Genomic DNA, 24615 nt, shown 5'->3' on the forward strand with positions numbered 1-24615 from the left:
CAGCATGCAATTCCTTTCCATCCATAAAAGCTGGAGGCTCAGCTCGCACCTGCCCAATGGGGATGAGTCCCAGTACCCCCGGGGAATCAGGATGGAAGTCTGATTTGGGGCTGGAGGGCGGGGTCCAGAATGCCAGGGCAGGCCTGGAGGAGAGTAGGTCATAGAGGTGGAGAGCAGGCCCTGGTGGTGCAGCCAGTGTGAAACCAGGCCTGCAGGACACTCGAGGCCCAGGTGCCGTGGGAAAGGAGCAGGCAGGTGCAGGTTAGCGTTTCTGTCATTTCTTTATTGGGGCGGGAGATTTCTGCACTGGTCCCGTGTGCGTACAGGCTACATACACGCCTAGGTACGTGCACATGTCACATATGTATACACAGAGCTGCACAAGGCCAGGGCCCAGGCTGAGGGGCTCCACCTCATTTCACAGAGGCGCATGAGAAAGACTGATTCCAGGGGCTGGGTGTTGGCTGAGGCCTCGGCCCCACCTGGTGGGAAGCCAGCAGTCTGTAGCCAGGGTGCAGCAGACAGCGCTGGGAATGGGAATCCAGAGGAGCGGGGCGGCAGAGCAGTCTCCATGTCTCTCCCCTCCCCTGGGCTGGTCCTCAAGCTCCCGAGGAGGCGGCCTAGAGCCCTTGAGTGCTTCCCAGGCCCTTTGCTGGGTCCTTCACCATGCCATGCTGTGCTGTGCCGGGCAGCGCATCAGAGGACGACCCTCCGGTCCAGGTGATCCCCGCGCCCGCTCCGCTGGTGCCGCACTTCCAGGTGCTGGTTCTGGACTTTCTCAAAGTGCTGCAGCAGCTCTTCATAGTCAATGCTGGTGGAGTCGCCTTTCTGGGACTTGGGGGTGGCCTTCAGACTGTCTCTGGGGAGATGAGCAGAGGGCTGAGTCAGTGTCTGTGTGCATGGGGTCGCCGGAGGGGCCCAGCCCCGGGAGCCTGTCTGCCATGCCTGGGAACCCCTCCCCAGCAGCCAGCCCCAAAGAGATGGGAGCCCCAGGCACACCCCCTCTCTCACAGCCAGTGGGAACAGCAACGGCCAGCACTGCTGCTTGGAAATCATGGCCTGTGGGCTGGCAACGGCGCCCAGAGCAGGCATCAGATGGGGAAGCATTTCCTGTTTACCAGTGGCTCCCTTTGGGGTGAAAGCCAGGGAGAGCAGCCAGCCAGGAAGCCAGCTGGAGCCTGGAACAGGGTCTGGAGAAAAGGAGAGGAGGCAGCCTGGCCTTTTCTCCCGGGCAGTGTGAGGGCTAGGGACACCGGCCCTCAACTTGGCAGGGCCTTTGTTTTTGAGCGTTGGGGCCCTGGGGCCTACAGTTTCTCCCTGTCCCTGAGGAAGGAAAGCTGGTCTTACCACTGGATATGCCAATGGCTCCTACACTATTGCTACCATCCTCCTCAGGTATTCTGTACAGCAGCACAGGCTGTGCACTGCAGAACTAGTGTGCATGATGCTGCCTCCAGGCTGGAGCGTGGCCTGCCTGGGGGACCAGATTCCCTTGGGTCTCTGTCCCATCCCTAACCATCCCTCCAGCAGAGCTTCCTTTTCTCTGTGGCCTCACTGGCTTGGAGAAGTATCTGTGTGGAGGGGAAGGGTCTGCTGCCAGCTGGTAGCCTGGTGGCCCTGATACAGGGGTCTCAGGCGACAGCAGGCTATTCATTAGGCAGAGTCCTCGGGCCTTTGAGTTCACGGAGTCCTCAACAGGGGGAAATATGATGCCACCCCCTGCAACGCAACCTCACCAAGGAGCCTGGCCCAGTGCAGAAAACCACGACCACAGCCTGGAAGGCGTCTCCTGAGGCCCGCCAGACTGTGGGCAGGACCAGGGCAGGGGTTGCTCCCCACAGCCTCTAGTGCCCTGGGCTGGTTGGTTTGTACTCCCTGCTTTCTGAAAACAGCCTGGACAGTGGCTGCCGCGTTCTCGAGCTGGGCCTGGTCATGGCTGGTTCATCAAAGATGAGGTATCCGCTGGGTGGTGCCCTGTGGTACCCTGGGCTCCTGCTGTTGCTGCTCTCACCCCCCCCCCCCCGGCCATGGGGAAGACCCTCCCTGCACAGCAGCCCTGTGGCCAGGGTGCCACGCTCCTAGCAAACTCGAGGGTGAGTTCGAAGATGAGGGGTGCTAAGGAGGATGAGGCAGGGTTGGGAGTGGGCTGCATCCTTTCTCTGGGACCTCAAAGTGGCAAAAGTCCTGCCCCTCAATCAGGTGTAGAAGCTCACACCTGTAATCCCTGGCCTCTGGGGGGCTGAGGCAGGAAGGGCTCCAGTTTGGGCCCAACTTGGGCAATTTAGTGACTTAGTGAGAATGTCTCAAAATGAAGAATAATAAAAGGCTGAGGATGTAGCTCAGTGTAAAGGTCCTGGGTTCAATCCCTGGTACCACCAAAAAACAAAACAAAACAAATCCTGCCCCAGCGATGGGACGAGGTTCTGAGGGTGGCAGAGGGGGTGTCCCTGTGGGAGGGGAGACGTTGCCTGGTCTTTGGAGGATGGAGGTCAGACCTCCTCTCCCTGCTGTAGCAGCAGGCATGGCTACTGCTCAACCTCTCATGTTCTCTGTTCCAGCCACAATCGGGCTATGGGTGACAGGGATGCTGGCCAGCCGCACAGAGCCGGCCCCTCTCCTGCCAGCCCTCCATGCCCCTCTTGCCTCACTGAGGAGATGCTTTGTGGGGAGAGCCACTGTCCTCGGGGCTCTGGTGTGCTGTGAGGATGCAGACCCCCATAGGTGCAGCTCCTCCAGATGTCAGGAAGCTCCAAGCTGTCAGCTGCCTGCCCTGCCTGGGCTGGACTGGTGGTCAGCCTTCTTCCCAAAGTGTGAACTGTCCCTCTGTGCCCAACCCTGCAACTGGACCCCTCCCCAAGCTGTCCCTCAGCTGAGGCCTGCTGCTCCCTCACAGCCCCCATGCCTCCATCGGAGGGGCTGTTTCTTCCCAGGCCCTTGTGAGAAAAGGCTGGGAACCTATGGTTGGGAAGAGCCCCTACACCATGGACTCCAAATGTTCATTTACTGATGAAGACCCCAGGAGCCCAGAGAGGGTGTGGGGTTTGCCTGAGGCCACATAGCCAATCTACAGCAGAGCCTGAACCAGATCCTAGTCCAGGTCTAGGAACTGCCCATGGACTGACAGAATTCTCTACCGTAAGCTAAACCTTTGGCTTAAGACTTGTGGACTTGCCGGGGATTTAGGTCAGTGGTTCTGCTGACTCCTTTGCAAGCACAAGGTCCTGAGTTTGATCCCCAGTACCAAAAAAAAAAAGACTTCCTGGACTCTGACCATGGGAGAGGCTGAGGAAATCCTCCTTTTCCCAGCTTCCCCTGCAAAGGTGTCCTACCCTGGCTCGGGGAGGTGTCTAACTCGGAGCCTTCCTGCCTCTCCCAAGACACAAGGCAGCATGCGGAGCTTGGGGAGCCTTCCCCATGGGGAAGCCGCCTGCCTTGTCTCCTACTCCCTCCTCAGCATCTGCCAGGAGCCCCTAACACCAACTGGGTGGCAGCAGGGCTGCTGCCAAGGCCAGGGTGGCAATCCTGGTGTGGCTACAGGACCTTTCCACAGGGTCTCCGGAGCTGGAAGTGCTCCACATGGAGGGGTCCAAATTTAAACCCAACCCTCGGCTGCCTTGCTGCTCCTCTGGGACACTCACTGTGCTGAGTGCTGTCCCCTGGGGTCATCTGGGTGGCACCCACAGTGGGGGAGATGCAGGTGGCAAGGGCCTAGTCCTGCCAGCGGAGCGCTGCTGGCTGGGACCAGGGCAGGAAAGAAGGGCCGGGCCTCAGCCTGGGACAGCCTATCAGGTGTCCCTGCCCCACCTCTGGAGAAGGGCTGGTAGGTGCCCAAGTCCGGCGGTCTAGAGGCTCGTGTGCCAGGCAGGCCCACCTGAGGTAGCTGAATCCACCCCAAGGCCGAGCACTGGGGCCCTCCGCTGGAGCAGGGCACCAGTCCTGCTGCGTGGCCCCAACAGCCTAGGAGGGAATTCTAGACACACAGGGCATCTGATGCAAGCTGGGTGCACTCCATTCAGCGTAAATCTTCTCAGTGGCTCTGCTGGTTTCCATGGTGACCTGACAAGTGAAATTTTCCATCTCGGATGCCAAATGCCTGTGGATGAGGCAAAGCCTCCAAGGGTTACCAAATATAGACACAGCCCAACAGGCTCTGGGGCTGGGGCCAGCAGTGGGTTCAGGGTGGGAGCCTGCAACCCCCTGCCCAGAGGATGCCATGCTGGGGCTCCTGGAGATCTGCTTTTCCGGAGGACAGGACCTCAGCAGGGAGCTGCGGACACATCCCTGCCTCCAACCCCACCTCGGGCGGCGCTGGGAGTGCCTCAGTGGCACGGGGGCCTCTCTGCAGCCCGGGATGGGGCCGTATCTGGCTCTCTGGTCTGAATGCCACCTGGACCCTAGCTCATTCCCCAGTGCTGCAGCTCTCGGGCCTCTGCTGGGTGACGCTGGGATGCCTGAATACCACGGAGTTCTGGTTGTACTGAGCTTCCTGGTGGCCTGGGGAAGCCCCTGCTGCTCAGGTCACTTTGTAAGCACTTCAGAACTGCTGTGTCAAAAGGCCAAAGGGCAGGGGGCGGTGGGATGGACAGGGCAGCAGTACCAACGGGGAGGCTTCGGCAGGCTGCCCGCACCCCTCCCTGGGCGGGCACAGAGGCACTCACTCGGTCTGCAGCAGCTCGGGGTTGGGCACGCACTGGAGCCGGTGCGAGAGCAGCTGAAAGGCGCTGCTCTGGGGCAGCAGCATGAGCAGGCCGTACAGCGCCTTGATCAGGTAGGGGTTGTTCTTCACGTCCAGCAGCTGCAGGCGCAGATCTGCAGCAGGGCACAGGGCAGAGGCCAGGGGTCAGGGATTTTCGCACTGTTCCAGAACACACCCAGCCCAGACCCCACACCTCGGCCCGGTGGTGGTGGGGTGCAGGGCCACCCAGGACCCCTGCACTGTGGCACCTGTAGCCTGAGGACCCGGGCTGGGCCAGGCCGGCCAGGCCAGTGGCCTCCTCCAGGAGGGCCTCAGCCCTTTCCGTGATCTCTCCTCACTTGCCCATCTGTCTGACCTTTCCGTAAGGTGCCTCAGCCTGATGACCCCCAACCTGCTGTAAGGCTGGGCCCACCTCCCCCATGCTCAGCTGCCCCCCTGGTAATCAGGGCTGGGGGCTTGTAGAGTAACAGATTCCCCAGTTGGGTGTGCACGTGCCAGCACGAGAGCTATAAATAGGGTGAGCAGAGAGAAAGACAGTGGATTAGGATGGCTTTGAGGGAGGGCAGGAAGAGAAAATGCTTTTGTGTGTAGTGAGGCACAGCCAAAGCCCAGTGTCTGGCAGGTGCTTCTGGATCTCCACCTTGGATACAGAGGCAGGAAATGCACCCTGGTCTCCGCCCAGTGCCTATTCCAACCCAGGGTGCCTGGACCCCACTGGTGGCCAGTTGTGTCCCCAGGCAGCTTCCCCAAGGCCCCAGGGGGACACTGGACTGGAGATAGGTTCTCACTGCTCTCTTCTCTGTGCGCCAAGATTGCTGGCTCCTCTCTCCTGCCTCTGGGCTGTGTCACAGGCATCCTTTAGGGAGGATAAGCCACTGTCTCCTGGGGAGGGCAAAGCTCCCTTAGCGGAGGCTGCACAGGGGGTCCGGGAGGATGGTGGGAGCCTGGAAAGCCAGGCCTTGGGGCCAGAGTGAGGTTGAGCCAGGGAGCAGGGAACAAGGCGCCTTTCTGAGCCTGGGATGTTCCATGGCCCCTCCTTTTACTCCAGCAGGCTGGAGCTTTGAATGGGGACCTGCAGTTGTCCCTAGGCCTGGCCACCTGTGATACTGTGAACTATGTATTTGGTATTCATTCTTGTTTCCTGACACACAACTCCAAAGATCCTTGGAATCTCCAAAACAAGTCTTTTTAGCTAATGAGTCAACTAAGGGGTGCCTGCCCCTAGTAGCTTTGGCAAAGGGGCAGATCAGGATTGACAGCCAGGATTAGAGGGCTGGGACATTCAGCCCCACCCACAACCTCCAGGAGGGACCGAAGGTTGGGCTGATCACCAACAGCCAACGATTTAACCAAGAATGCCTAAAGAGGTGGGCATGGTGGTGCATGCCTGTAATCCCAGCTACTCCAGAGGGTGAAGCAGGTTTGAATGCAGGTTGGGCAGTTTACAATAGAAAATAAAAAGGGCTGGGGATGTAGCTCACTGTGAGGACCCAGAAACAGAAATTTAAAGAGAGAGAGAGAGAGAGAGAGAGAGAGAGAGAGAGAGAGAGAGAGAGAGAGGAGAAAAAAGAATGCCTAAGTAATGAAGACTCTATCAAAATCCAAAGGCTAGCTGGGGATGCCTATAATCCCAGCACTCGGGAGACCGAGGCAGGAGGATGATGAGTTCAAGGCCAGCATGGGCTACACAGTGAGAACTTCTATACAGCTTCTATAGAGCTCGAAGGTGTTCTGGCGGGTGTGTGCCCCTGCCCACACCTATGTGCCTCTGCATCCATATCCTTCGTAGTATCCTCTGTAAGAAATGGGTAAACGTGTTTCCCTGAGTTCTTTGAGCCGCCCCAGGACATAAACGAACCCGAGCTGGGTGTTGTTGGAACAGTGACTGATAGCTGGTCAGAAGCACAGTGACTACGATCTCAGGCTTGTGACTGGCATCTGAAGCAAAAGGGAGCAGTTTTGGGGACCCAGTCCTAAGCTATGGGAACTGCTGCTATGTCTGGGTAGACTGTGTCAAGAATGAATCAAATTAGAGGACACCTAGCGAGAGCCTGCAGACTGCTAGCTTGCTGGTGGGGAGAAATCCCCATGCCTGTTGGGGTCACAGAGGTCTTCTGTGTAGACTGCTGACACAGCACTGGATAAGCATGGGCCTGTTTTGAGGTCTTTCTTCCCTTTGGGCCTTGGGAAGCTAGGACTGCCCTGTGTCTGAGCTGGTCACCAGCTGGCCACCACCTGTGGGATCTGGGCAACACAACTGGGAAGGACGCTGCGCAGAGACAGGGTGCATCTCTGCTGTCACTGCCCTTCCCAGGAAGGCCCTGGAGGCAGATGCGTGTGGTGTCTCCAGGGTCAGCCTGCTTGGGACAGGGTCTCCTTCCTGCCCTTCCGTCTCTCATGAGTCACTACGGCACCTGCTGCTCCCAGACTTGGCCCTTTGAATGGAAACTGGGGAAAGGATTACCTGAGTTGCTGCATTTGCTTTTGGGCTCTAAGGAGAAAGGAGGCTTATGGCTCCTGTTGGGTGGGTCAGGGGTCTGCCAGAGAGCTGGAGGCCTGGGGGACTGGCTTGGGAAGGAAAGTGGCCACCGGCAAGGCTGCCTCCTGCTTCTCTACCACTCTGTAAACACATGCGTGTCATCCACTTTGGGGAGCAGGCGGTGTTATGTGTCGAGGCGCCAAGAGCTGCTCCCCCAGCCAGCTGCCACTTTTTTTGCACGTTCAGCCTGGGTGTTACTCATCAGGCAGCTCCTGCTCAGCACATGCCATCTCTTCTTTCAGAGAGGAGAGGGTACAGCTCCTGGGCAAACAGGAGCACCTGAAGGGTGCCCACGAGTGCAGAGAACGAGGGCAGGGGGCAGGGTGCTGGGGAGAGCCTGGGGCAGGCCTGAAAGTGACCTTCTGGTGGGTTCTGCAACAGCTCTGGCTTGTTACCATGTGCCCACGAGGGCACAGGAAGGGCCAGGTTCTGATGCCATGTGCCCACCCCCTCAAGCTGGCCTCTCAGCCCTGTCATCCCTCTCCTACATTCTTGGCATTCCAGAAGCATGGGGGGGGGGGCTGACTGCTCTCCCTCTGTCCCCAGCCAGGGTCGGTGCTGGGCTTGGCTCCACCCCACCTCACTCCAGGCCAGCGAGGGCTGTTCTAGACACAGCCATCCCCACCCTGGGTCTTACATGTAAAGATGGGGCACTCGATCAGCTGTACCAGTTTGTCCACCTCCGTGAGGAAGTCCACGGTGACCTCCAGGTCCCCGCTGGGTGGACAGTCAAGGAAAGTCTCTCCCCTGGGCTAGCACAGCCTGTCTGTGATAGGGAGCTGGATAGCTGGGCCAGGCTGGACTCCAGGGGCTCGACCCAGCAGCTCAGAGCTGCACACAGCCTCCTGCCTGGTCCTGGTTTCCTGTGCAGAGCCTGCCTCTCCCTAAGCAGATTCTGGCCTACAAAGGGTCTATGTCTATTCTCTTTGCCTTTCTGTCCCTCTAAATGGAACAGGACACGGCTGTTCCCTCCTGTGCGGGTGCTCAGGTTCCGCTCCCGCAGCTCTGTCCTGTGTGTCCTTCTGAGCCTGGGAGGGCTCTTATCAAGGACCCGAAGCCTGGCAGGCAGGGAGGGCAGGGCAGGGCAGGCCCCACGCCCGCTCATCCCACATCCAGCCCCCGTCAGGGTTGTGGCACCCATGTGGAGCTGGGTGGTGGCCTGCAGGTCTCTGGGTCACAGAAGTGGCCGAAAAGAGCAAATTTAGGTTGTAGAAGGAGAGCAGGCACACTGAGGGGAGCTGGGCAAGTCCCTGCGGATCCTCCATGGTGACACTTCACAGGCCCTCCTCCCTCAGGCCCTGCTCCTGGCCATCAGCACCAGGCAGTTCTGGCCCCTAAAACAGTGCTCTGACCTGGGTGGCGGCACCATCAGGCTTCACAGACGAGGCTGGTTTGCTTTTTAGTGTTTAAAAAAAATCTGACTGTGGATTGCTTTTGGTGAGCCAGGGGGTGAGGGGGGTGTGTGTGTGTGTGTCCCCTCCTGTCCCACCTGCTGCTCACTGTGTCGTCTACAGAGCTTGCCAGGCTCTGGCTGTGACCTCCCCAGGGCAGGGGGCAGGTACCACCTGTCAGCACCTGCTGGGCTGTGCCCACTTGGCCCCAGCCAGGTCCCGAGGCTTTTCCAGGCCCAGATCCCCACCAGAAGTTCTGAGATGGGCCCTGTCTACTGCCAACAGCGCTGTCCCAAATGTATCCTTCACGGTGCCCCTGGGGTGGCTCCGATGTGACAAACCCTGGAGACTGAGCAGAGGGACAGGGGCAGGACGACAGCCGGTGGGCACCTCCTGCCCCTCAGCGTGGGGTGGAAGAGCAGCAAGAGGAAGGATACAACTTCTGGATGAGGTCATAGGCGTGGCGGTAGTTCTGGGTGAGGAAGCAGAGGGACACCGTGGTGACGGGGTTGTGGCACCAGGAGCGGTAGAGGCAGCAGAACAGGTTCTGGCTCTCCTGGGGGAAGAGGGGCAGCAGTTAGGAGGCCCTGCTCCTCCCCATCGGAGGACCCTCGGAGTTAAAGGAGTGGAGGGGCTGAGAACCAGGGCCCCTTGGGAGCAGTCAGGGCGCCAGCTCAGCACCCTGGTTGTGTCTGGCAGCCCAGCTGGGAACGAGCTGTCACAAAGGAAATGCTGACATTTCCTCAGACCCTGTCATTACCTCCCAGTCCCACAGAGGAGCGTGGTGGTGGTGGTGGCGGGGGCCTGGTCGGGAGTGAGCCTACCCTTTGTGCTGGCAACTCTGCCTGTGGCAAAATGACAGTAGCTGTCCTCCCAGAACTCTGTGGTCCCACAGCCCATGGGGCTGGAAGGAGAAGGGGTGTGGACAGGGAAGAAGCTCTCACAGGGCTGGGCTCTCTGGGCCAGGTCCTCCTCTATCCCCAGGCACCACCTCCTCCCTGCTGGGCAGCCCAGCTCCTCCACTTAGGGTGCTCGGGAACCAGCCCAGTGGCCGAGCCCATGCTTGGGGAGCCTCTGCCGCTGAGGAAAATTCTTAAGGCCTCTGCGAATGTCTGGAAGGAACCACAGGAGGAAGGGCTGTGGCCTGGATCACTGGGAGCCGCTTGGCCCCAGATGCCCTCACACGTGTGCTTGGGTGTCCGTGAAAGTCCTGGGGAGGGGAGTGGAGGCAGGGGCTGCAGGGTCTGACCTGGAGGAGACAGAGGCGAAGTGACAGAAGCCCAGGCTGGGGAAGAAACCCCGGCTGCAGCACCCAGGATGGAAGCTGGAGGCCTCTGCAGCCCTCAGCTGGGCTGTGTGACACCTATGACCTGTGTGTCTCCTTGTCCTACCGTGACTGTCTCCCTGTTCTCTCTGACCAGGCTTTGGGGGTCCTCGCAGGCAGCAATGTGACACCCTGGCTTATGAGATGTGTCCAGCTGTGGGAGAGGGGCAGGATTATGAACCAGAGGCCCCACCCTGCAAAGGTCTGGATGGGGCAATGTGGGCGGGTTGGGGTGGGCATGCGGACCCTGTACCGGGCAAGTAGCCTTCTGCAGGCAGAGACCTTGCCAGGCAGTGGGCAACTCACTCCGGGGCTGGTGCTTACATGTAGCCCTTCAACCCAGAGGCTCTGTATTTTACCCTCGACCAGGGAAGCTCTCCATGTTATCCTTGTCTCCTCCCATGAGCCTCCTGGGGGCAGCCGAGGGGTGGGCTAGGTGCCTGGGGTCAGAGCCCAGGGACTCAAGTACCAGAGTCTTCAGGTCCTTGAGCTGGTTTCTCAGCTGGAAGAGTTCAGTGGAGGTGAGCAGGATGGTGTTGAGGGTGTGCACCATGGTGGAGGCAAACTTGAGGTCCTCCTCCCGGAGCAGGATGTCAGCCATTGAGTGAAAGATGTTCTCTGCGTTCAGCAGGAGACACAGCTGCCTGGAAAACACTGATGGTTACGCTCGGGCAACTCTGGGTACCTCTGGGCCTTGACTTGGGAAGCCTCCCCCAGGGCTTTCAGGGTCCCGGGAAACCTGCCCTTTCAGGATCCTGGGGTGGGGCTGTGCTGCTGAGGCCTGTGTGGTGGTGGATTGGGAGAGTCAGGGAGCTGCTCACAGGTGGCCTGGCCCCATGGCCCCTACATAGCCCTGAACCTGGCTGAGCCCTGGCCCAGAACCCCAGTCTGAGAGGCTACATTTATGTCCAACTCCCAGAGAAGCACTTGGGCCCCCGGCCAGGTTACCTTCATGGGCTCCCACACACATCACCAGTGGCCCCCATGCCAACACGTTCCTGTCCCCTCTGGACTTTCTCTTGGCAGAGCTCATCTTCATCTGAGAAATTCTCCATATACGAGTCATGTGTCACTGTCCCCCTCTCCCTGTGGGGGGCCCTGAGGTCAGGGAGATCCCCAGCCTGGAGCAATGCTTGCAGGTGGCAGGGGATCAGAGGACAGTTGGGCAAAGGGGACCCTGATGGTCACCCTGAGATTCATCTTTGTGTGCAGACAAGGAAGCTGGTGCAAAACAGGGCTGGGGATTTAGCTCAGTGGTTCCGTTGCCCGCCTCGCAAGTGCAACATCCCGAGTTGGATCCCCGGTACAAAAAAAAAAAAAAAAAAAAGGAAGCTGGTGCAGGGAGGTGCAGGGCCAGGTGTGCCGGTGCCTGGCTCCACTGACCCCTTGGCTGTATCTCTCCTTAGAGAGTGCCTTGGGGGTAAGGACTGGGCTTTGTGGAAAAGAGGCTCTGTGTTATAAAAAGGAACCCAGGGGGTGAAAAGTGGGTTTTCCAGGGTCCCTGGGGCAAGGTGACATCAACAGTGACAAGCAGGTCTTGAGGACAGAAGCCTGAGCCATGTGCTCTCAGGGGCCTGGCTCTGAGAGGAGGAGTACCCTAAAGCCACCTGGGTCCATGGTTTCCCAGCTGGGGTGGGGCGGGAGTGGGCAAAGGGCAGGTGAGAAGGTAGGCATGAGACACAGTGGTTCCTGTTGAGTAGGGTCTGGTGGCCTGCATGGTCCTTGTCTGAGGCTGATGTCGCCCTGCCTGACTTCCTGTCCCAGGGAAGTGTCACCACAGACTAGACAAGGTCTCCTATGCTGAATGACACAAGCCACGCTTCGAGGCAACGAACCTGAACTGTCCTCTTCTCCAAACTCACATGGACCTCAGCATTATCAAGGACCAGTTTCCTGCTTCCCTCTGAATACCGGCCATGGCTTTGCAACCAGGCTGGAGAAGATTCTGCCCCACCCCCAGTCCTGGAAAAATCCCAGCGCATTTGGTAATGCAGAGGCCAAACCACGAAGCTCAAACAGTGGGGCAGCTGTCTCCAGCCTAGCCCCAGATAGAACCAGCGGGCCTGGGCAAGAGACCGTGAGAGAAATCCCACCCGGGCTGGGGCACCGGGGCACATGGGCCTTGCGCAGTGCCGGGACCCCAGCTGCCTCTTCTCTGTTGCACGCAGTGTTCTAGTGCTGGGTGGGTGGGCAGAGGCATCAGGGCCTGGTGGTCCCTACCACCAGCTGTATGATCTCAATGCTTTTGTGCTGCAGTTTTCTCATCTCCTAAGTGGGGGCAACCCTTGTCTAAATGGGGAGATACTGGGAGGGCAGCCGGGAGGATGCACAGAGGCCAGAGCCCCCCCCCCCCCCCAGTGGAGACAACAGCCAGTCTGCTGGAGAGGGGTGGGAGAAATTCTGCAAAGCTCAGACAGTGCTTCCTGTCCTCTCCTGGTCCTCCCACCCCTAGATGAGCCCTGTCTCCAAGGCCGTGGGACAGAAATGTTCCAGAAGGGCAGGCTGGGGAAGAAGCGGAGCCTTCTGACAAATGGTCACAAATGCCCGTCGCCTGCAGCTGCTGCCGTCTCCATGACAGAGGCCAACAGCTGAGCTGCTGCCAGGCAGCACTCTCCAGGGACCCCGGGCCAGTGCGGCTCAGCCTGGAACCTCAGAGCTGGAGGGTGGGATGGCCGCCCACGTGAGGAGAGGACAGGCTGGGGTGGGTACGGAGGGACAAAAGAGGGGCGCACCGACGGTGCTAGGTCAGGGTGTCAGCGTTTTCTGGTAACACTCCTCTCTTGCCTCCGGAGACGCTACCCTTGAACAGCACCTGCCAGGTGGATGTCCCTGCCCGGCCACCCAACAGGCATTTCAGACTTCACAGGGCCCTGACCAACTCTTGTGTCCCACAGACTTGCCTTCCCATGTCAGTAATCACGGCCCACCCAGCTACTCAAGCCCACACCAACAGGTCCTCGGTCACCCTGCCCCTCCACCTGGTCTAGCCACAGGCCCAGGGGCTTTGCCATCTGAGCATCTCCTGCTCAGCTTCCTTGTCTCAGCCCAGCCACCATCGCCCAGGGCCAAGTGCCAGCCATCTCTTGCGGGGTCTGTCTCGGGATGAAGCCACTTCCCTCAATCCCACAGGGCGCCTGCCAGTACCAACTGGGACAGCCCTAAAATGTGCTGACCCATGCCTTCCTTCCCAGATGCCCTGCTCTGCCTGTGTCAGTGGCCTCCCCCAGGTTCTAACGGAGTCAAGCTCCTGCCGTTGCCACCAAGGCCTCACCCCTTGCGCTTCCTCTCCAGCCTCAGCTCTCACTACCCTTCTCTCGCATATCTAACTGCCTGGGCTCTGCTGCTCCGGCTGGGGCTGGCATGCTCTGCAGAGGGACTGGCACCTGGCTGCTGGCTCCTTCCGGCCACAGAGGTCTCAGCTCCCTGGGTCCTGGGAGGCCTTGGTCAAATGTGCCCTCTCCTCCCGCTGCCCCTTCTAAGAGGGGGCGCTGGTTCTTTCAGAGCATCTGCCACTCCGCCTTGCTGGTGTGCTTGTGTGGTGGGTTCCTGTCTGACTCTTCCTCTAGGATGTGAACTGCAAAGGCAGGGCCTGGCACTTGGGAGCTGTTCCATCACTGTGTGAAAGGACCTCGCTCATCCTGCTCAAAGGCTTCACTGAGGCCTCAAGACATTCCTACCCACCTCCAGCACATCCGGCCTGCTCAGCCACAGGCATTGCACTCTCCCACCTCACCCCTGCCAGGCCGAGCCCAGGGCTGCCCTGCCCTGCCCATCTTATCCCAGAAGAATCTGGTGCACTTGCTTCCATGACAGACTGAGGGACTGGAGCCCTGAGCCTCCTGCAGTAGTCAGCTCTGCCTAACTACAGTGAAATGCCAGAGGCAATTAACAAGCAGAAGATTTTCTTAGGTCACGGTTCTGGAGGTTCAAGTCCAAGCTGCAGGCCTTATTGCTCTGGGCCCCTGGTGACAATGGTACACTATGATGGGAGTGTACGGAGGAGCGAGACGCTCATATTATAAGCCGGGAAGCAAAGACTGAAAGACCGAGGTCCCCAAATCCCATTCACACGTATGTCCTCCCATAGGGCCTCATCTCCTCCAGATCCCAAGCAGCGCCCAATAACACCACCCGGGGACCAAGTCTATTCCACATGGATTTCGGGGGACACTGTCCATATCTCAACTATCTCATCTCCTCACTAGGAGCCTCCCTCTGAAAAGACCCAGAGGATGCAGCAGTGGGCGCACCCCTCAAAGCTTGGCTTGGGGAGCCCACCATCTCCAGACCTGTATGGCCTACCTTGCCCCAGGAGGCTGTTCTGGGGCCAGCTCCTCCCACAGCTCCCCCAGGTGGCTCCCAGCCTGTGGCTGTGGCAAGGGGAAGGGAGCAGAGGTGGGGGCCACACCTGCTTCACTCCATGGTCATCTAGGGAGGACATACCTTGTCACAAAGCCCCAGGAAGAGAGGAATAATAGCCACTGTATTACTAGGCTAGGGCACCCCTTCATAGGTGCCAGGCACTGCGTGAACCTGCTTGGACTGGAGGACACGAATAGCAGCTTCTGTGCGTCTTGGGTGCTCACCAGGTTCAATGCATTATCCTGGGCATCCAAGGGGGCAAGTCTGGGTAGTGCAGCAGGCCTGCCTTGCAGAGCTGTGAAGCCAAACAGGATGCCAGTATCTCCTGAGTCAAGAAAGTGGGGAGGGAGAAAAGAGGGCCCGGTTTTCACTGCAACCCCAAATCCATGGCAGGATCTGCACGGGCAGCTGGTTTCCACGTGAGGCTTCCTGCTGGGTCCTCACACGGCCTGGGTGGGGTAGAAGACTATTAGCCCCTTGTAGAGAAGAGGAGTCTGCGGTTCAGAGAGGACCCACAGTGCCAAGCAATCACACAGCTGACCAGGAAGGAGGAATGGGGGCTTTCCATCCAGAAGCATCAGCTTCCACAGCCTGAGATTCCCCTCACCACTCTGCCTGCTGGTGCCCGTCCCTGCCCAGGGGAGGCCTGGCAGATGGCTGCCTTACAGGGCTGCTGCGTCATCGCTTCTCTGCTGAGCCCCAGCCCGGCTTGAGCTGCCTGCCTGGCTCCCAAGTACCAAGTCAATAATGGAGCACAGCTTGCAAGCATTACACATTTGCCCGTGTTCTGAATACCTATATTAAAGTGCGGTTCATCATGGGACAATGGCCTGGAAAGTGCTTGCGGACAAGGAGAGGAGGGGTGGGCGGGAACCTGCAGGGGGTCTAGGAGGGTTCAGGGTTAATGGGGGGCCTCCTTACTTGTGCAGATGAAGTGGGTTCTCTTGTGCTGCCATAACCTAGGGAAGAGCAGGAGGGAAGTGGCCAGGACTTCAGGAAGGGCTCCTTACTCAGTGGCAGTGAAGTTACTGGTCTCAACTGGGGCTACAGAGCCTCACCCTCTGGGGCCTTCAGCTGCTCCCCCTACTTCCAGGTCTTGGTTCCATGCTGGGGCAGGAACAGCTTCCGCCACTTCCCCTTAATGCTGTCTTGCCACCGAAATTTGCCTCTTTGGGGCAGCCTCAGAGACCAAGGCTGAGTCCCTTGCTGGTGCCAGGGGCAGTGCTCTGGGTAGCATCTGCCTGGTCTTGACTGCATGACACTCGCTAGGCTACTGAGAGGGTTCGTGTCACTGTTCCTTCAACCACCAACAGTGGCCAAGTATCACCAGGTGCCAGGCTCCAGCCCTGGATGGCTGATAGCCTCAGAGGGGGCCAGAGTGGAAGGTGCTCTTCTGAGCCCTGCTAGGCATCCCCTTAGGGCCCCCTGCTCAAGGGCAGGTGGGAGGATGAAGGCACCTCAGGCCATGTGGGTGCCTTGGGCTCTGGGTGACTCTAATCAACCAGTCACCCCTATGGCCAATGGGCAGGGTGGGCAGAGTTTTCCACCCTACCCTGGGTCGTGGGAAGGGGACCGCATGCTGCTTTTCCTCCAGGGACTGGACAGATAACCCAGGCAAAGCCAAGCTTTGGTTTGGAGGACGAGACCTCCCTGTGGCTCTTACTGGGGCTGTATGCAGAGCAGAAGGGCCATTGCACAGCCATGGCTCGCCTCACTTCACTGGCTCCTGGGGTTGTGAGGCTTCTGCTGGGGCCCTGGAGCGGAGCATGAGGAGCCTGTGTTGGAGCGGAAGGAGTGCAGGCAGTGCCTCACAGGACACCACAGGTCAAGAAGCTGGGGATAGGCAGAAGAGTGGGTCCTAGAGGGCAGGGGCCCAACTGCATGGTACCCTTCTCAAGGGACGAGAATTCTGAATTTGTGCCACACAGCTTCATGGAAGACTTTTCCCCATGATCCCACTTCCTTGTACACTCTGAGAGCAGGACCAGCAAAGCTGCTAAGGCCAAACATGGTGTTCAGACTGTCAGCTCATTCCTCCCAGGTCCCCTGGCCACGTGCTTGGGACACTCATGCTGTGTCACCCAGTAAGGGCACACTGACATCTCTTGGTCCCTGGCTGCCTGTGACTGTCACAACTCTGAGTGTGGAGGCATGGGTGGCTGGGGAGGGAGCAGTGCCTACTGGTGCCCTCCTCCTTAGCCTTTTTTAGGGAGTGACAAAAGACAGAAGCAGTGAGACCCCTGACTCCGGCGGGGATGTGTAGGGAGGAAGAGAGCGGTGAAAATCCCCGAATGCCTGCAGGGTGCTGGAAGGGCACCAGAAGGACTCAGGGAACATTAAGGAAAAGTGGGGATGTGCGGTCATTTCCTCCCAGGAGTCTCTGACATTCCTGACTGTCATGATCAACAAAGTCACCACACCACAAAGGCCAGCAGCTAAATGCAGAAGAGCTGGCTTGGCAGGTGGGGAGAGACTTGAGTCCACACTCCCTGGGCAGAAAAAGCTGGCAGTGCTGAGCTGGGCACACCCACCTGTTGCCTGCAGCCTCTCCTAGGTGCTATTAATACCACCTGTTCCTGCAGCAGCCCTCATGTGGCCCTCGGTGCTGACTGGCCCACAACAGGCAGAAAACTCAGAGCGAGCCTCAGCTGGCAAGTCCCAGGCGGGCTCCCAGCTCTGAAATTCTCCCCTTGATCCTGTCCTGCCATCCTCAGCGCAATCACCAGGCCTGGTTCTTGTGAGCTGTGCCTCGCTAGGGCCACTTTCGGGGTGGGGGGTTGGATGATTTCTTGGGTACCTCCTGTTGGGCTGGGGCATGTGGACAGCTCCAGTTCATACCGGAAGGTCTGTCTGGCATCTCCTCAAGTTGCCCAAGCTCAGCAGAAGCCTCCAGTCCCTAAACACAGATCCGGCTAATTCTTTATGCTCTGCTTCTCTGCTTTCTGGCATCGTCAGGATGACCGGGCGCCCTGTCTCCCACCCAGGCTGACTCAATTCTGCCTCATGGTGTGGGCTGGGTTCCATCTGCAAGCCTGGCTCTTTGGAGGGTGAAGGGTGTGATTTCATGCTGGGGGCCGGGGCTCTAGCGGGTGATGGGGCAGGTACTCCTGGCTCAAGGATTCTCCCAGAGGTTGGTGTAGACTCCTCTACCTGTGCAAGGCCTCAGGCTGGGCAAGTGGGCAGGAAAGCAACAAGCTGCAGGTGCCTGGTGGCCATCAGTCCTGAGGACAGGGCTGGGTCATTCCGTCTCCCCTTCCACCCTGGCTTCCTGGCTCAGTCTCCTTCCCTTCTCCCTCTGGCCCATAGGTCTCCTTCCTCTGTTTCCATTCCCAGCCAGTCCAACACATGCAGAGGCGAGCTCTCATTTCCTCTGTACTGGCTACTAGTTGATGTGTATGTCTCCGTCAGTGATCTGAAGTTGAGGGTGCTTTCCTAGGAGATGCCTGGTGTCTCTTAGCCAACAGCCCCAGAGTATGACCTACTATCAAGGCTAGAAATGAGGGCTGCTCCCTGCTGTGTCCCTGACTGACAGCTGAGCTCCTGTGGGAATTTCAAGAGAGGAAGCAGCTTTTGGGTCATCAGAACCCTTGGGTGGCAGAAGGAGCAACCTTCCATCTGAGGTTCAGAAAGGCCCAGTTTCACAGCGTCCGGCCCCTCCCCCATACTCCCTCCCCTTCCAACTCTCTGCTTCCCCAGTACGAAAACTGTAAATCTGTTTTATTTATTTCAATCAATCCTTGCTAGTGTGCCCCTCAGGGCAAAGGCAGCCATGGTAACCCTGCCAACTCATGCCTTAAAAATTCATTGTGTTTAATGCAGTTGATGCGTCTGATACACTTATAAGTTTCTTAGGGGTGTGGGGGTGGGAGGAGGAGGAAGAACAGGAGGCCACATGAGGGTTTGCTTTTCTGAGTCTTGCGGGGAGTTAGTGGAAAGGGAACGACAAACGATGGGGACAAGGTGAGGAAGAAAGGGGCCTTTTGTCCTCTAAGATGTCTGTGCCCCTGTCCAGGAGAAGCTCCTGCCAGGCTGAGATGCTTGGTGGGCTCATCTAGAGGCTTCCAGGGAAAGACTCATCGGGGCAGAGAATCAGGTGGGCTCCCTGAGGCAGCCAGGCCTCACTCCAGGTTTAGGGTTTGCTCTAGGGATTGAGCCGAGAGCAAGGGAGAACAGGAGAGGCGATTTTTGCTTCCTCTCCTCCCCAGCCAGCCCTGCATGGCCAGGGCTCCACCTTTTCCCCAGGACGGAAATCATCTTGTGCCTGGCCTGGGTCTTGCTGGGCTTTATGTTCCATGTGCTCTCATCACCAGGCCTGGCCTGTAACCCACTGCCCATCCACTCTAGCACCCCCTCCTTCTTGGGGAGCCCCAGCCCCTCCTGCTCCCAGGTGGCTAGTTCCCACTGTGCCTTCCTAAAGCTGTGCCTGGCCCCTCAAGTTCCAGACCTGCCCCTTCTGGGCCTACAGCAGTGATGGCAAACTTCTGAGAAATATGTGCCCAAACTGCACCCAAAACCCACTTATTTCCTGCGAAGTGTCAACACTGCAATTACACCTGAATACTGAGATTTTAGAAGGAACAACTCACACATTAACATCTTTTGTATTACAAGAAAAACAAATCACACATGCTATAGGTTCACCACCACTGGCCTAGACCTTGATCTTCCCATGGCCCAAGCCTGGGGCCCTGTGGGAGTGGGGAGATGGACACGCATGGAACCAAACGTCAGTGGCCAGGAAGGGCCACAGTTGCTTGGTCACCTTAGTTGTGGAGTTTGGCGGCACATGGAGCTGCACACTAAGGGGCCAAGGGAGGCAAGTGAATTTTGAATGGGTTACTGGGCCTCTTGTGAGCTGTCTGGTTTGGGCTGGTACACTTTCAGAAGTGTGAAAGGAAATCAGAAGGTGTCTGACACAATGAGGTCTGGGTTTGTGTCTCAGAAAAGAGGCTGCATATGGAGATACCCCAGAATGTGGCCGGGGTTCAACCCTTGTGCTGGAGGCTCTTGGACTGGCTGAACTGGGAAGACTGGGGACTCAGTTGAGATGGGTTCTGGCACTGGAGGAAGGGACAGCAGAGGCAGGACAAGGGTGGTGAACAAACAGTGCATGTGGCAGGAGCAGGGTGGGTCTGGCCCCGGACTGGAGGCCATCACAGTCCAGACTGAAGCCCTTGGAATGGAGGCCCACTGCCTGAGTGCTTCAGTTTCATCTTCTGAATCCTCAGAGCAAACGAAAACAAAGGGACAGGTTGCTAAAGGAAATCCTGTTGTCTCTATGACAATCGACTCCAAGAAGTGCTAGGATCCACCCAAGCCCTGAATCACCGCTTCCTTCCTAATAGCGGCCATAGATAACAGACCATCAGGCATGTCCTGTACGTAGAATCCTTGCAACACAGAACAGGTGGTGCTGAAGCCCAGGCCCTTTCTAAGACAATGCAAAAGCAGCCCACATCAGAGGCCTTGTTTAGGTCCCTGTCACGCTGCCCCAGCAGCCGACTTCTCAGCAGCTGCCTGGCCATATACCTACTCGCAGGCTCTAGGGCCCCTCTGCTGGACTCACCTCATGACTTGGGCATACTTTTCTACGAAGACATCATTGGAGCTGTCTTTTTTTGCAGGGCTGGGGATTGGACCTAGGACCTTGTGCAAATGCTCTACCACTGCACTACCCCCAGCCCTTGCACAAGGGCCTTCTGACCCCCCCCCCCGCCGAGCCTGAGTTTCTCCAGAAGCTCCCTGTGGCTCCAAGGCAGCATATTTACAAACTAGCTCCTTCCACCCCACTCTCCAGCTGAGGCCACTTCTGTGGGTGGCAGACATTGACCATCTCTGGCCAGGACAATGCTGGCCTGTGGTCCACACTCCACAGGGACAGAAGGGAAGCAGGGTTTGGAAACTGCATCCTCAGCTCACAGCCAGGACCCAAACAGACACGGGGAGAGGGTCACAGGGGTGGCTCCCAACAGCAGGTTCCCAGAAACCTCTCAGGGGCAGTAGCTCCCAAGTGTGGGTCTCAGGCCAGCGGCTGCCTGAGGTCCAGGGTGGGGCATTTTAATATAATGATTTCTGGTGCCCAGGGGGACGTGGTCAAAGCTGATGCTCTGACTCCAGGGCCGATACTGCCAGGGAAACTGCACCCCTGAGCCCTGACTGCCCTGGAGTCTCCTTGGTGACCATGAGAGAACCACTGATGTAACCTCTCCCTCCCTTTGAAGCCCTTTGGGCTATGGCTCGAAGCAGGCTTTCCTCTGGAGGCCGTGCTGAGCCTGTGAAGAGCTTGGCACAGCCTGCCACGCTGCTTCTTGCCCCCAGACCTGCCTACCCTCCGAGTCCCTGCCATCTTCTAGCCAGGCCTATGTGCTTCACACCTCCTCACAGACAGGAAGAAACTGAAGCCCAGGTCTAAGGCCACACTGCCAGGGACACAATGGGTCAGAGCTCAGGTGCTGACCCAGAGTTCATGTCCCCTTTAGGCCAGACGGTCTCACATGGTGTGGCACCTGCAGAAGGACACAGAGCTCCACACCCAGGCCCAGTCTCTCTTCCCACCCATCCAGGGGCTACCCACCATGGTGTGCGAAGGCCCAGGGCAGAGATCCCCTGCGTCCTGGCATGTGACCTCATTCTGGCTCCTCTGAGGTGGAGTCTATCTTGGGCCAGGGAAGGGAGAGGCACCCCTGTGTCTCTGCCACTTCCCTTTACACTATGGCATGGCCTTTTGGGAAACAGGGTGGGTGAGTAATAGCCCTGCCTAGAGTCGCCTGGTGGGGCTGCTGTTTCTACCCACTGGAGTACCCCCCAGACCCAAATGTCTTCTTGTTACTACCGCTGTTCATATTTTCCTCTACTTCATCCAATTATTCCCAAATTTGTCACTTTGTTCCAGTCCGAGGGTGCACTCCTCCACTGTTTACACAACTACAAACATTTACAGATGGCCAGCGCTCCTTCTACCTTAGTCAGCATGGCGATGTGGGACGCCCCTGCCCCTCTGTCCTGACAGCGTGAGCCTAACTTGGGTGAGCAGCCCCAACATGCAGTGAGTCACGCCCTGAAGTGAGAATGCTTCCCTCTCCCAAACTATTTCCTGAAGTGGGCTGTCCTTGTGGCTGTGGGACCCGGTAATGTCGGGTATCCACTGAGAGCTCACATTCCTGAGACAATCTTCCTCCAGAGGACTTAGTGTGCTCGGAGGGTGTTCCAACCAGGGGCTGCCATTTTGATTTCTGTTGGTACCTCTGGTTGCATCAGTGTCCTCAGCCACCAGGACTGCACACTAACCTTCTTGAACTAGGGGATCCCCAAGCCACAAACGGCGCCCAAGCCCAACTGTATGCTAGTCACCTAAGGACTACATGGAGAAACCTCCTCCTTCAGAGGTGAGCGCTATGCATTTTTCAGCTTCCCGAGGCGGCCTCAGGCCTGCTGCCCCAAACTGCCTCACCAGGGGCGAGGGGTGTGGGTGGCGGTGATGCCAGGCTGAGTGGAAACGGAAGGGGTTTACCAGCAGTTTCAGAGATACGTAGCCACAGAGCTGGGGCTCAGCCAAGCTTGGGGATCCAGGCAGAGGCCCCAGGTGACTGTCTTCTCACCGCTCTGCTTTCACCTCCTCAGACCCTGCACCCAGGTTCTGCCCGGCGTTTCACCCTCCACTCCCCTGCTGGTCTCTGCCCACCACGCACACCCCTCACCTCCTCCTCCTCACACACCAAAGGAAAAAGAGACCCACTCTTAGATGAGACCTGTGCCTGCCCGGGACCCTCCCTGGCGCCCTGACCTTTGGCGCCAGCTTCCTCTGGCAGCCTCGTGACTGGTCTCACCTCCCTGCGGCCTCAGCCTCCCTGGGGAGGAGGCTCAGCTCTCCAGCTGCTGTTTGGCATCTGCCAGTCCTGCCTTTCTAGCTGTGTGTGACATCTATAGATGATGACAGCCCCCCCAATTAGCAGCTAAAGTGACCAGGGCCTTTCTGGTCCTCACATCTTTAGTCTGAGGGTTTTGTGATATTTTATGAACTGAGCTGGTTTTCGGTAGCTCTTCACAAGTGCCCACTTAAAGGGCACCGAGATACACGGCTGAAAACAGAAGGGGAAGTTAGACACTAATCCTCACTACTGGCGACAAAAGAGCAGACATCAGAGCGGCCGCACTGCACAGCCTTCTGCAACACAGGGCTGGGAGGTGTGGGGCAGAGCCACAGCAGGTGTGGGGGCACAAAGGCAGCATGAAGGGAACAGCTTCAGGTATTCACAGCCAAATAGGGAGGTCTCTTATTTTCACCCTCCCCCACTGCCTGCCAGGGGGCTAGAAAAATTCCTTTTGTGATCAGTCATTTTCAGGGAATTTTAAGATGCATGAAACAGGCTTTTCATCCAAATGTTCCTTGGCAGCCCAGGAAATCTTCACCGGATTAAATGTGTGAGAATGAGAATGAACCCCAGATGTGAGGCATCCTTGGAAATCACCCTGGGGGATGAGTCCCAGGACTCAGTCCCAGACCAGGATCGCCACCCCCCTAACCCCCGGCAGGGCTTGTCCTTGGCAGGAGAGACCGCTTCCCTGCACCCCAGGACCATGCCATTGGCCCCTGGAGCACAGAAACCAGGTGGCCACATATAGAGAAGGATGGGGAGGGGGCCTGTGCGCCTGAGCTACCATACTCTGGCCCGGAAAGTAGAGGGCAGTGTCTGACTTGGAGATGTGTCTTGTCCAGGGAGGGTGAGGGGGAGCCAAGGCAGGCTGCGGGCCGATCCGAGTCTGGGTCACTGCTAGGGACACAGCCACACCAGGCCCTGTGTTTACAGATGTGCAGAAAAGGTTCTGGAGGGAAATTCATGAAGCTGAGGAGGCTCGTTCTGGAGGAGGAAGTGGTGGTAGTCTTCTGCACACTACACTATACTCTGCATTATTCCCATTTTACATGGTTATTTCTGTTTTATATGGTTTCAGTATTTTTAAACCATGCCACGAAAGTATGCAGAATCCTATACATCCGAGGTCATCTGGACGCCCTCACGGGCACTGACAGTGGCACAGCCCGGAGCAGGGCTGGGGGGAGGTGGCGCCTCCCCAGCAGGAGGTGGGGCTCTGCCAGTGGTGTGGTGGCACAGCTCCCCTCTCCCGAGAGAGGGGCTGCTGCAGATTTAACAATGGAAACATGCATTTTACAAATGAGAGGATCAACAGCCGGGAAATGGTATTTTTAGCTACTGTGGCTCTTTGCTTCAAAGGCGTATGTTTCATCTAAAACCAGGCAAACCTCCTACAAAGTCTGCCTGTTTGCAAGGAGTGATTAGCATAACACGAGTAGGAAAAAAAGGCCTGGCTCCACTCTGAGGCAGGAGTGCCTACTACAGGGGGAGGCTTTCTCCTGAAATAGAAGTGCCAGATGAGAGAAGTCTTATCAATGGTGACGAAGCCCCCGTTCACTTGGAGCAGAAGTGCTGCCTTGCACTAATGGCCTGGCTATTATGGGTGCGATGTTGCCACTAGCAGAGTGAGATCTGGGAGTGTAAACAAAACCAGGGCTCTGCCCTTGTGGGTGCTCTTTAAATATCACTTGTGCTTCATGTAATTGTCTTCTTCCAATTTTAAGTACAAAGGGTTTTGGGGTTGTCTACATACATGTCTTTTCTGAGGGGCAGGGCAAAGCCAGTCAAGGTGAACAAGAGGGATGGAGGGCAGGTGGGGACAATCATAGCACAAGGTCTCAGGTGGTGACGATGTCCCCCTCCAAGGCCACACTGCTGCCCATTGGATGGCAGTGCCCCTGGCCACTCCCACCCGCCTGGCCTCTCTTCTCCCAGCTGTGTGCTTGGCCTGCACCCTCAATGGCTCTTTTCCTGCCTGGACAGAAACCCATCCCTGGCTCTGGAAGAGGACCCTGGATCGTGTGCGTGTGAAGACAGCCTGGGGCTCTCCTAACACCACAAGCAAGGCTGTGACCTTCCAGAGCGAGAGCGGTCACTACAGATATGCATCTCTGGGGCAGCACTGAAGACAGATAACACCTGGCAGCTGCTCCAGGCCTCTGGCTGTCACACCAGGCCCAGGGCCCCATCTGGATGGGAGGGAGACCTGGGGCTGTGGGGGTGGGGAGCAGAAAGTGGCAGTGGGTGTGCCATCTATTTTAGGCATCACCAGCAGAATGAGAAGACTCCAGGCCCAGGCATTTCTCCATCACCTCTCACCCTTGGGGTTCCCCCCAGGGGAAAGAGCACAGATAGGTTTTGCAGCAGAGGGTCAGGGGATGGAAATGCTTGCAGATGGGAAACACAGCTGAAGACCTCAGAAAGCAATT

General features: G+C 57.8%; 1 protein-coding gene and 1 long non-coding RNA gene across 3 annotated transcripts in view; one reads left to right on the forward strand and one right to left on the reverse strand.

Moving 5' to 3' along the window:
- Nucleotides 1-262: 262 nt before the first annotated feature.
- Vac14 (VAC14 component of PIKFYVE complex) overlaps nucleotides 263-24615 on the reverse strand; it is a 103370-nt gene continuing 79017 nt past the window's right edge. Inside the window, exons 15-19 of one of the 2 annotated variants that reach the window (XM_004842891.3) lie at nucleotides 10420-10594; nucleotides 9064-9182; nucleotides 7873-7952; nucleotides 4659-4809; nucleotides 263-859 (exon numbers count right to left, since the gene is read on the reverse strand). In XM_004842891.3, coding sequence (XP_004842948.1) covers nucleotides 697-859; nucleotides 4659-4809; nucleotides 7873-7952; nucleotides 9064-9182; nucleotides 10420-10594 — 688 coding nt within the window. In that variant the 3' untranslated portion in view covers nucleotides 263-696. Of the gene's footprint in view, nucleotides 860-4658; nucleotides 4810-7872; nucleotides 7953-9063; nucleotides 9183-9227; nucleotides 10105-10419; nucleotides 10595-24615 lie in introns of those variants that run through there. The other variant, XM_021256721.2, reaches the window with a different exon arrangement.
- LOC106009244 (uncharacterized) overlaps nucleotides 4647-24615 on the forward strand; it is a 29334-nt gene continuing 9365 nt past the window's right edge. Inside the window, exon 1 of the long non-coding RNA XR_002394299.2 lies at nucleotides 4647-4768. This is a non-coding gene — a long non-coding RNA (uncharacterized LOC106009244). The remainder of the gene's footprint in view (nucleotides 4769-24615) is intronic.

This window comes from Heterocephalus glaber, unplaced genomic scaffold (genome assembly GCF_053883595.1).
Source record: "Heterocephalus glaber isolate CG9 unplaced genomic scaffold, H.glaber_assembly_v1.0 deba00000071, whole genome shotgun sequence".
NCBI lineage: Eukaryota > Metazoa > Chordata > Mammalia > Rodentia > Bathyergidae > Heterocephalus > Heterocephalus glaber.